General features: G+C 44.5%; 1 protein-coding gene across 1 annotated transcript in view; it reads left to right on the forward strand.

Annotated features, from left to right (window-relative positions):
• Window positions 1-12500, forward strand: part of LOC311238616 (melanoma receptor tyrosine-protein kinase-like) — a gene marked incomplete at its 5' end in the record, with an annotated part of 70785 nt that overhangs the window by 53087 nt on the left and 5198 nt on the right. The window contains 4 exon segments of the mRNA XM_084326743.1: window positions 881-1036; window positions 1380-1455; window positions 2655-2801; window positions 8183-8280. Coding sequence (XP_084182869.1) covers window positions 881-1036; window positions 1380-1455; window positions 2655-2801; window positions 8183-8280 — 477 coding nt within the window.

Below are 12500 nucleotides of genomic sequence, written 5' to 3' on the forward strand. Positions count from 1 at the left end.
TATTGACATGGGAAACATACGTTTACATTGCCAAAGCCAAACAAAACAAAACAATCAAACAGAGAAATCAAAAGAAATCAACTCTCTCTCTCTCTCTGTTTCTCTCTCCTTCTCTCTCTCTCTCTCTCTCTCTCTCTCTCTCTCTCTCTCTCTCTCTCTCTCTCTCTCTCTCTCTCTCTCTCTCTCTGCCCCTCCCCCCTCTCTCTCCTCTCTGCCCCTCTCTCTCTGCTCCTCTCTCTCTGCCCCTCTCTCTCCCCTCTCTGTTTCTCTCTGCCTCTTTCTCTCTCTCTGCCCATCTCTCCCCCCCCCTCTCTCTCTCTGCCCCTCTCTCTCTGCCTCTCTCTCTTTCTCTCTGCCCCTCTCTCTCCCTCTGCCCCCCCCTCGCTCTCTCTGCCCCTCTCTCTCTGTCTGCTCTATTCTGGTCTTGGATCTGTCTCTAGATCACACACTAAAGCCATCCTTGCTCTAGCAGTGTATGAGAGAGAGAGAGAGAGAGAGAGAGGGAGAGGAAGTGTGGGAGAGAGGTGTGTGTGTCTGTGTCTGTGTGTGCGTGTGCGAGCGAGAGAGAGAGGATGTGTGTGATTGTTTTGACGATTCCTTGATCCTCTGTTAATACAAACACAGTATTAATGATCCTGCGATGTTGCGATAATGAGGCTGAAAGCAGCTTATTTAAGATGAAGATCAATCTGTTGAGTCTCCGTGGGAAACAGTCTTCAGTCTGTGGACTAAGCTGGTTTATTCACTAACAAACCTGTGTGTGTGTGTGTGTGTGTGTGTGTGTGTGTGTGTGTGTGTGTGTGTGTGTGTGTGTGTGTGTGTGTGTGTGTGTGTGTGTGTGTGTGTGTGTGTGTGTGTGTGTGTGTGTGTGTGTCTCCAGGGCATGGCCTACCTTGAAGAGCGCCACCTAGTGCACCGGGACCTGGCGGCTCGTAACGTCCTCGTTAAAACTCCTCACCATGTGAAGATCACTGACTTTGGCCTCGCGAAGCTACTGAACCAGGACGAGAAGGAGTACCACGCTGAGGGGGGAAAGGTGAGGGGGGGGGGGAGGGGGGAGGGGGGAAAGGTGAGGGGGGGGAGGGGAGGGGGGGGAGGAGGGAGGGAGGAGGAGGGATGGAGGGAGGAGGAGGGGGGGGAGCTACTGACACAAGATGAGAAGGAGTACCAGGCTGGAAGGAAGAAAGGAGGGAGAGAGGAAGAATGATCATCTATTTGATAGACATACTGGCTGATTGATTGATTGATTGATTGTGTGTGTGTGTGAGAGAGATAGTTTATATGTTTTATATATAGTACTGTAACTGTTTATATATAGTACTGTAGTGTATATACTGTATATAGTATATGTATATATGTATACCTTCCCTGTATTGTAGGTTCCTATTAAGTGGATGGCCTTGGAGTCTATTCTCCAGTGGACCTACACCCACCAGAGTGATGTCTGGAGCTATGGTAAATATAACATATTTCTATATGGTAAATATAACCTATTCTATATGGTAAATATAACATGTTCTATATGGTAAATATAACATATTCTATATGGTAAATATAACAACATATTCTATATGGTAAATATAACATGTTCTATATGGTAAATATAACATGTTCTATATGGTAAATATAGTAAATATAACATGTTCTATATGGTAAATATAACATGTTCTATATGGTAAATATAACATATTCTATATGGTAAATATAACATATTCTATATGGTAAATATAACAACATATTCTATATGGTAAATATAACATATTCTATATGGTAAATATAACATATTCTATATGGTAAATATAACATGTTCTATATGGTAAATATAACATATTCTATATGGTAAATATAACATATTCTATATGGTAAATATAACATGTTCTATATGGTAAATATAACATATTCTATATGGTAAATATAACATATTCTATATGGTAAATATAACCTATTCTATATGGTAAATATAACATGTTCTATATGGTAAATATAACATATTCTATATGGTAAATATAACATATTCTATATGGTAATCATCAAGCCAGGGCTAACCTGAAGAGAGACATCATCAGGCCTCACTCTCCCTCTCACTCTCTCCCTCTCACTCTCTCCTCCTCACTCTCCCTCTCACTCTCTCTCCCTCTCACTCTCTCCCTCTCCTTCTCTCCTCCTCACTCTCTCCCTCTCCTTCTCTCCTCCTCACTCGCTCCCTCTCCTTCTCTCCCTCTCACTCTATCCCTCTCACTCTCCCTCTCACTCTCTCCTCCTCACTCTCTCCTCCTCACTCTTTCCTCCTCACTCTCTCCATTCTGATGTATGCCCAGATGGTATAACAGGGTGAATACTTAAGCCCTGTGCTAACCAGCTAGCCCCAGTGTCTACCACTATATTCAACCTATCCCTGGCCAAGTCCGTGGTCCCTGCCTGCTTCAAGGTGTCCACTATAATCCCTGTACCAAAAAACTCTACATCTTAGTACTTTTTATCATGCCTATTTTATTATCTATTCTATTTTATTCTATTGTTATTTGTATTTTTTTGCACAATCGAGGCGGGCATGGCCACCTTCATTTCACTACATGTCTCGTGTCTGTATGTGACTAATAAATCTCTTGAATCTTGAATCTTGAACGTGTGTGCTGCTGCCTCTGCCACCTCAGGTGTGACCGTGTGGGAGCTGATGACGTTTGGCTCCAAGCCGTACGATGGGATTCCAGCCAGCGAGATCGCAACCATCCTGGAGAAAGGAGACAGACTCCCTCAACCACCCATCTGCACTATAGACGTCTACATGATCATGGTCAAATGTAAGTAGAGAGAGAGAGAGAGAGAGAGAGAGAGAGAGAGAGAGAGAGAGAGAGAGAGAGAGAGAGAGAGAGAGAGAGAGAAAGAGAGCGAGATCTCTTTATACAGACCTAATCAAAGTGAAATAGTCTAGCAGAGATGCTACCACAAATAAATAGTTTTGAAAGTGTAAGATGGACGGGCGCCACACTCTCAAGTGTCAACGGTTATTTAATAATTAGGATATCTAATCCAGAATGTCATGGTTTAAATATCTTAATTATTATTTGACACTTATGTCAATAAGAGTATGGCCCCTATCCATTTCACATGTTGTGTGAGTATGTCAGAAAGCGAGAGAGAGAGAGAGAGAGAGAGAGAGAGAGAGAAAGAGAGAGAGAGATTGATGTCTTTATTGAAGCAATAAAACAAGGATTGTGCAATACAATACAAAGAATATTGAATAAAGCCTAGATCTTGTTTCCATTGTGGTCCTTGTGAAGTGAAGTGAATGTAAGTGTGCCTATGTGTGTGCATGCTGGGAACATAAAACAAGATACAATATATAAAAACACAAACAATACTTCACATCAATGGAGACCTCACCAAATAACAATGATCCTGCGGGGGTTCAATATTTAAAACCAATACAGGGGACGGATACAAAACAAACAAGAGGATTAAGAACAGTTTTGCAGCAATTTCTTTAAGGAGGTCTTGAAGGTAAACCTGGAAGCAAGTAGCTTTATATTTTCAGATAGTCTGTTCCATAAAATTGCTGCATAATATTAAAAAGGTACATTTGCCCATTCAAGTTTTAAATTAGAAGGGTATAGTGTTGGTGGAGCTCCCTCTGGTGGAGTAGCCGTGTACGGCACTGCCTCTACAGACGCAGTCATGGTAGCGTGGAGCCTCCCGTTTAGACATCCTGTGGACCAGACACAGTTTAACTTGAGAGACCCTCTCCTCACTCTGAGCCACCTGAGGTAGAGAGAGAGAGAGAGAGAGAGAGAGAGAGAGAGAGAGAGAGAGAGAGAGAGAGAGAGAGAGAGAGAGAGAGAGAGAGAGAGAGAGAGAGAGAGAGAGAAACAACCTTTTTTCCATGATGAAGATGAGACAATAATTAAATAAAAATCACCTTTTGGTAACAACTATGATGAAATGTATCACCATTAACAACTAAATAACAACTAAACGATAATGTCTAAGAGGAGAGGAGGGGAGGGGAGAGGAGGGGAGGGGAGAGGAGAGGAGAGGAGAGGAGGAGAGGAGAGGATGGGAGAGGAGAGGAGAGGAGAGGAGAGAAGAGGATGGGGGAGGAGAGGAGAGGGGAGAGGAGGAGAGGAGAGGAGGGGAGAGGAGGGGAGGGGAGAGGAGAGGAGAGGAGAGGAGAGGAGAGGAGAGGAGAGGAGAGGAGAGGAGAGGAGAGGAGGGGAGAGGAGGGGGAGGGGAGAGGAGAGGAGAGAAGAGGAGAGGAGGGGAGAGGAGGGGAGAGGAGAGGACAGGAGAGGAGAGAAGGGGAGAGGAGGGGAGAGGAGAGAAGAGAAGAGAAGAGAAGAGAAGAGGAGAGAAGCGAAGCGACAGGGAGGAGAGGAGAGAAGAGAAGAAGAGAAGAGAAGAGGAGGGGAGAGGAGAGCTCCAGCTCTGTGATGTATTACACACAGAGACCTAAACACAAGCAAGAAGAGCCATCAGCTACATACAACATTGTATTTAGGCTTCAGAGAACATTGTAGATTGATTATAGTATGTTGAAAGAATCCACTCACTTGCCCAGAGCGTTTCCATTTGCTTTATAGCAAGCAATCAAGGTGGTAAATACATTTTAAATAATTTACATGGCTTTTCAATAATTTACTTTCATTCAGTAGCTACCTGCTGTTATTTATTCAGGCAACAGTGATTTTTTAAGAAGCATGAAGGAGCGGGCAGATGTGAGTCTTGAGGGCCTTGCGAGCGACGAGCTATTCTGTCGTTGCACTACACTTCATTCAAACTTCATTCGACCTTGATTCCACCGTCGGTTCTACAGTGACTGCAGGGTCCTAGTGCCCACCCATTACATGCAGGCAGTTTAGACTCTAGTTGGAAGTTCTTCAGAACAGTGGCGTCATTTCAGTAAAAGCCAAGGTATGGCAAGGAGGGGGTCTCCCCCCCCCCCCCCCCCCCCTTGGTGAATTTCTTTCGTCAAATCAGTTGTGCAATAGTCACTTTTGGGTGAGTTGTTTCTATACAATTCACGTATATGACATGTAGGTATGATGACACAGGACTACACACAAGCATTTAGTATAGAAATGTGTCAACAGACTAAAGCAGGGAACCACAATATTTTGCATACGAATAATTTTTCTTGCAATTGAGCCAATTTTCCTTAGGTACGGTTTTGAGGTGTTCAACATAATGTAACTATCAAAAACACGTTCACAAAAAGTATGGGTTACTGAATGCTGAACTGCACTGTTATAATCACTAAGCCACCTTACCTGTGTCCCTGTATCACTTGTCTCTGCTGCCCTTTAACAAAAAAACGTCCATATGTCCATTTTCCTTTTTTTTCTTTTTGGCGGCATACATTTTTTTTTCTTTTTTTTATCCACTTTTTCTCCCCGTTTTCAATTTTTCTCCCATCCCAATTTCATATTTCCAATTCTCCCCTCCCCTGTCTTGAACGTTGCTAGACTATGCCTCCCACTGGTCGGCTGTAGTGAGGATAGAAGCCTTGCATCACGTGTCCCCTCCGGTACACGAGGAGGCAGCCTGCCGCATCTTTTCACCAGACAGCACGGACTCTCAGTGGCGAGGAGTAACGCGTGGGAGGCTCACGCTGCCCCCGTCACTTCCTGTTTCCGCCGCACCGGCGTCACCCAACCGACCTGTAGGAGTCGCTGTCCACAACGTCCAATCCCCACCCACCGGCTTTCCCACCCTCTAACACTGCCAATTGTGTTAGTATGACGGCCGGCCAAGCCGGTAGCAACGCCGAGAGCTGGGCTCGATACCAGCATCTCCTGCGTTAGTGGCGGGCGCCTTGCCCACTGCGCCACTCAGCCGCCCGGCATAAATCTTTTAAAATAAAAATAAAAAATTTTTTTAATAAATTTGTCAAGGTATGGCGAGTGCCATACCTTGCCATACCAAAACGACGCCCCTGCTTCAGAAGAACATGTTAGGAGTGAAACACATCTAAAATCATCTGTGTGCTTGATGAAATGTTACTGTAATGCACTTTAGTCAAAAGACTAAGACTAAATCAAAATCAGCTACCAAAATTAACACTGAGATAGATGTAAAGATATATATATATATATAAATAAATAAATACAATTACAGTTGTTAGAATATTGTGGAACTGATCTGAGTGTTACTATGTTACAGTGTTATTGTTTTCTCTTGAAGACAGGCTGTTACATCTAGTGCTGCCTGCAAGCTCTGGGGATTCTGGCCCCTCCCCTAAAGGGATTCTGGCCCCTCCCCTAAACATAGTTTACAAGTTCATCACTTGATTTATCTTTCATAAGAATGTGTTTGTGAGAGGTCGGTCTGTACATGTAGGAGAGAGTCTCCTGATTCACACTGTTTACATCTCCTCTCCTCTCTGGGCTTCCATTAAAGGGACATTTCCCTTTAGTAGGACTTACCTCTATGTAAAGTGATCTGCTGGTGACCACTGCTGCCCCTGTCGGCTGCGGTCAACACCACCAGGTGGCAGGCTCCTCATTCACTTCCATTCATTTTGAGGACCATGTTCTAATTATCATACTTCTGAAGTATAACCAAACTATACAGCAATATTATTCAGTATAATATATTGTTCTGAGTCAAAGGCACTTGTTTTTTTTTTAGCTCATGTTGCCGTTTTCCTACAACAAATTGACCAGATCTGGAAATAAGGAAATACATCTGCAAAGACACATTAAATGCCAAAACAAACACATACATTTGACTCAGAATTGTCTGCTTTATTGACATCTTAACAGCAGTAGTTATATATATAGTTATACTTCAGAAGTAAATGGTAAATGGCTGCATTTATATAACATTTACACGACTAGGTCCCCAAAAGGACGTGGGAAGTCTGGTGGTGTTGACAGCAGATGACAACAAGCAAGTGGCTTGTCCTTCCGCGTTCCCGTTTTGCGCTCTGATTGGCCACGCACGTTTCTGGTCATGTGACATGTGCGCCAATCGTGGGACGGCAAGTTTTTGGACGGTTAAGCGTAGGCGCTCTTTCGAAGTTGGCTACGGTTAGAGTTTGTCTTAGAGCAGGGCGATAGAACGCCTGCCCTGATTCCAAACTCTAACCTTAACCAACTGCGAAAGAGTCGCCTATAAGCTTAACCAGTGATAAACTAGGCGTTAGGTAGTTTGCAGGCTGTTAGACCCGGAAATAGGCGCAGAACTTGCCGTCCCACGATTGGCGCACATATCACATGACCAGAAACGTGCGTGGCCAATCAGAGCGCAAAACGGGAACGCGGAAGGACAAGCCACTTGCTTAAAGCATAGACGCGACAGGGACAGCAGTGGTCTTACTTGTGATGACTTTACATAGAGGTGAGACCGCTGAAACCCAAAGCTCTACTGAAGTGAAATACCCCTTTAATTCCTCCTTGCATCACTAGTCTATGTTCACTGAGTCTGCACATTGTTATGGCGCGTCTCTGTTTGGGGCATTTAATAATAACCAGATACTGTGCTAAAGTACTGTATATTCTTTATTTAGTGATCGGTAACATTGTAATTAGTTGATATTCTCTCTGTCTCTCTGTCTCCAGGTTGGATGATCGATGCAGACAGCAGCAGACCCAGGTTCAGATTCTCTCTGTCTCTCTGTCTCCAGGTTGGATGATCGATGCAGACAGCAGACCCAGGTTCAGATTCTCTCTGTCTCTCTGTCTCCAGGTTGGATGATCGATGCAGACAGCAGACCCAGGTTCAGATTCTCTCTGTCTCTCTGTCTCCAGGTTGGATGATCGATGCAGACAGCAGACCCAGGTTCAGATTCTCTCTGTCTCTCTGTCTCCAGGTTGGATGATCGATGCAGACAGCAGCAGACCCAGGTTCAGATTCTCTCTGTCTCTCTGTCTCCAGGTTGGATGATCGATGCAGACAGCAGACCCAGGTTCAGATTCTCTCTGTCTCTCTGTCTCCAGGTTGGATGATCGATGCAGACAGCAGACCCAGGTTCAGATTCTCTCTGTCTCTCTGTCTCCAGGTTGGATGATCGATGCAGACAGCAGACCCAGGTTCAGATTCTCTCTGTCTCTCTGTCTCCAGGTTGGATGATCGATGCAGACAGCAGACCCAGGTTCAGATTCTCTCTGTCTCTCTGTCTCCAGGTTGGATGATCGATGCAGACAGCAGACCCAGGTTCAGATTCTCTCTGTCTCTCTGTCTCCAGGTTGGATGATCGATGCAGACAGCAGACCCAGGTTCAGGGAGCTGATAGCAGAGTTCTCCAAGATGGCCGGAGACCCGTCCAGATATTTAGTTATTCAGGTGCGTGTGTGCGTGTGCGTGTGCGTGTGCGTGTGTGTGTGTGTGTGTGTGTGTGTGTGTCTGTGTCTTTGTCAACTAACCTGGCTACCAAGGAGATGATGTTTTTTTTGTCTGTCGGTCAAATTACAGAGAAATTGAATAAGTGGAACCATATAGACCCGTTCGCTGTTTACAAACATACCGTGTTCGAGCCAATCAGCGATACCAACTGAGTCACGTGACTAAGTTGCCTCGGACCTGCGCGAGCTGCTGCGCCAATAAAAGTAGAACGGGGCTCTATGGAGAAACCATGACACTCCCCTGACTAACAGTATAATGGAGCTCTATGGAGAAACCATGACACTCCCCTGACTAAAAGTATAATGGAGCTCTATGGAGAAACCATGACACTCCCCTGACTAACAGTATAATGGAGCTCTATGGAGAAACCATGACACTCCCCTGACTAACAGTATAATGGAGCTCTATGGAGAAACCATGACACTCCCCTGACTAACAGTATAATGGAGCTCTATGGAGAAACCATGACACTCCCCTGACTAACGGTATAATGGAGCTCTATGGAGAAACCATGACACTCCCCTGACTAACGGTATAATGGAGCTCTATGGAGAAACCATGACACTCCCCTGACTAAAAGTATAATGGGCTCTATGGAGAAACCATGACACTCCCCTGACTAAAAGTATAATGGAGCTCTATGGAGAAACCATGACACTCCCCTGACTAACAGTATAGTGGAGCTCTATGGAGAAACCATGACACTCCCCTGACTAAGGCTGCGGTTACACCTTTCGTATCATTTCGTATTGTTTTCTTATACGTATCGCCGCGTATCGCCGCGACGTCATGCGCCTCGAGTCACACTTTCGTTTTTTTTTCCGTTTTTGTCAGCCGAGCACACTGATGTAGTACACTGCCAAAGCAGTAGGTGGCAGTAGGTGGCAAACATGAAGGCAATTTTAACCAATCAGAACGAATGTGCCAATACACTTCCTGGTGGAAGCTCCAGCAAAGAAAATGTCAATAAGGCAGGCGCCTATGCCGCGCCACCATCTTACTCAATGCAGCAATAATTTTTCAGCAAAGCCTAATAAAAGTGCAATAAACAAAACGGATACATTCACTGTGTGTTCTGCCTGTCATTTGTTGATGAAACAAAACTAACATCAACACAAGTGACCACCAAGAGCGGATAGTTTAGTCTAAAAAACGATCGGTAGCATTGTTAGCTGCATGCTAACGTCAATGGAGTATGCCATTATAACAATATAGCATTGTGGCTAGAAGCTAACGTTAGCTCACGCTACTTAGCACCAAAACTGATGATATCGCGAGCTATCAGTAGTTAGATAACATTAGAGACAACGCTGTGTGTATTAAACAAAGGTGAATAGATGACTGGGCCATTTTGTTTAATGCTTGTTAAGTTGAAAGAGGAACTCTGAGCTAACAGGGTCTGAATCCTGATAGCTCACGTTAGCCAGCTGCTCATGCAATCGGTAATGCTAGCAGAATGAATGGATGTAAACTTTATTTAACATATTGCATATGGGTACAATACAATACGGCTCAATACAAACAATTGTTAAGGGAATGCAGACTGTTGTAGCTTGGACTGGGGTCCTTATAACAATAACTTGACAACACATGGTAGCTGATGCTATTTGGGACACGGAGCTCTGTCCCAAACACACACACTGTTGTCACCGGAAGGGCACGCAGATGGTATCTACTGCGCATGGGCGTTTTCGCAACAACTGCTCCGTGCTGACTACACGCTGTTGTCGAAGCGTTTTTTTTGCGTATCTCCAAACGCAAACACAATTTTGCGTTTCAGCCGTATCCACAAAAAAACGCCAAAAAACGCATTTCTGTGTAGATAGGACATCAAACGTCGTCAAAAACGTATAAAAAAACACCAGGAATACACTAGTCTAACCATAGCCTAAAAGTATAATGGAGCTCTATGGAGAAACCATGGCACTCCCCTGACTAAAAGTATAATGGAGCTCTATGGAGAAACCATGACACTCCCCTGACTAAAAGTATAATGGAGCTCTATGGAGAAACCAGGACACTCCCCTGACTAACAGTATAATGGAGCTCTATGGAGAAACCATGACACTCCCCTGACTAAAAGTATAATGGAGCTCTATGGAGAAACCATGACACTCCCCTGACTAACAGTATAATGGAGCTCTATGGAGAAACCATGACACTCCCCTGACTAAAAGTATAATGGAGCTCTATGGAGAAACCATGACACTCCCCTGACTAAAAGTATAATGGAGCTCTATGGAGAAACCATGACACTCCCCTGACTAAAAGTATAATGGAGCTCTATGGAGAAACCATGACACTCCCCTGACTAAAAGTTGTTCCAAACGAAAACGGCTGGATGTAATTTTGCCAAATCAGCACGGCTGTGAGTCTTTCACCTTTTACACATCTAGCTTTGGCCTGGATTGACTGTTTAGATCGCTAGCATGGCTAACAAATGCAAATATATTGTAGTCTGCCCCGTTGTTCTGACCAGGATTACGTTCCTTTCTGCTTCGGGTCTGCGCACCCATATTTGTCATCATGACGTCATCGGCGAACAGGTCTATACATTTAGTCATTTAGCTGACGCTGGTGGTTGGGGATGGAGTCGCGGCTTCGTTCTTCATGATGATCGAGGTCAGTCGGTGGTGAGAGAAAACGGGGTTTATTCAATGTATGTGATGTATAGATTGGGGGGGGACGATAGACTGAACATCATGGAAAGATCATTAGAATAGACTCTTCAAGGACAATACAATCTGTTAACATCTGAGCTGAGGTTTCTGTTTATCAAATAAACCACGCTTCTCCTTGTAAGGTATTTCACGTTGTCGAAGTGTCGAATTCTTACGGAGGTGGAGAATTATTATGGTTTGCGGATTGTACTAACGGGGAGAGATAAGGATTTAATCAACCAGTATCGGAGACGTCAGGACCATTAAAATGACACAACGCAGAGGAATTGGATGGAGAGCCAAACAGACGAAGACGTGATACTGGCCAGATTGATCAGGATCTAACAGTGGGGAGGATCCAGCCAGCGAGGGAAGAAGCTCCGTTTTTGCTCAGGTTTAGTTTGAGGTGGTTGTTCATCATCCCGGTGAAAGTGTTGGACAGGCCGAGATCCGTTCAGAGACTTAGGTGTCTGAGGGAGGAAAGGAGAGCAAGAGTCGAGTGTCACCACCAGCATAGCAGTGGTATGAGAAGGCATGAGATGTGATAATGTTACCCAACGATTTGGCATAGGGCGAGAAGGGGAGGGATCCATGGATGGAGCCCTGGGGGACACCTGTCTGTAGGGGGCGGGTAGATAGGGTTCCTCTCCGTGACACTTGATGACAGGAGTGGTCGTTGAGGGAGGATGACAGCCAAGCCAGCTCAGAACCTGCAACTCCTACTTCCTGCTTCTTCTTTAAGAATATTCACTCTGGCAGGCATTTTTTTTTTTTTTAAAGCTCCATTTTCAGTTACCTAAAACTTTGTTTTCCATCGTTTTCATGGGGACGAGAGGCCGAAACATAATATCCATGTTGACAAGGAGTCACTACATTCCTCCTAACTGTCTCTCTCTCTCTCTCTCTCTGTACATGAGTGATGTCTCTGAGCGAGAGCTTCTCATTTTCATTTTGTCTCAGCCTGTCTCTTGGCAGCAAGCAGGAAATGGTCTAGGCCTCAAACATTTGCTTATTACTATTCTAAGGTGTTCACTTTAGTAATTTTTTTTACACGTGCACCTTATAAAATGAATAAATAAACAATACAAGTCAACCTTTTATCCAATGTACAACAAAAGAAAAATGAAATGCATGCAAAAATCTACTCTTTCTAGACATTCTCTCCCGTGTCTCCCTCTCAGCCTTCCTACTGTCTCAATAAAGAACCTTCTCTCCTGTGTCTCCTCTACTCTGTCTCCCTCTCAGCCTTCCTACTGTCTCAATAAAGAACCTTCTCTCCTGTGTCTCCTCTACTCTGTCTCCCTCTCAGCCTTCCTACTGTCTCAATAAAGAACCTTCTCTCCTGTGTCTCCCCTACTCTGTCTCCCTCTCAGCCTTTCTACTGTCTCAATAAAGAACCTTCTCTCGTGTGTCTCCTCTACTCTGTCTCCCTCTCAGCCTTCCTACTGTCTCAATAAAGAACCTTCTCTCCTGTGTCTCCTCTACTCTGTCTCCCTCTCA

This window comes from Notolepis coatsorum, assembly GCF_963971535.1.
Source record: "Notolepis coatsorum genome assembly, chromosome: 12".
Taxonomy (NCBI): domain Eukaryota; kingdom Metazoa; phylum Chordata; class Actinopteri; order Aulopiformes; family Paralepididae; genus Notolepis; species Notolepis coatsorum.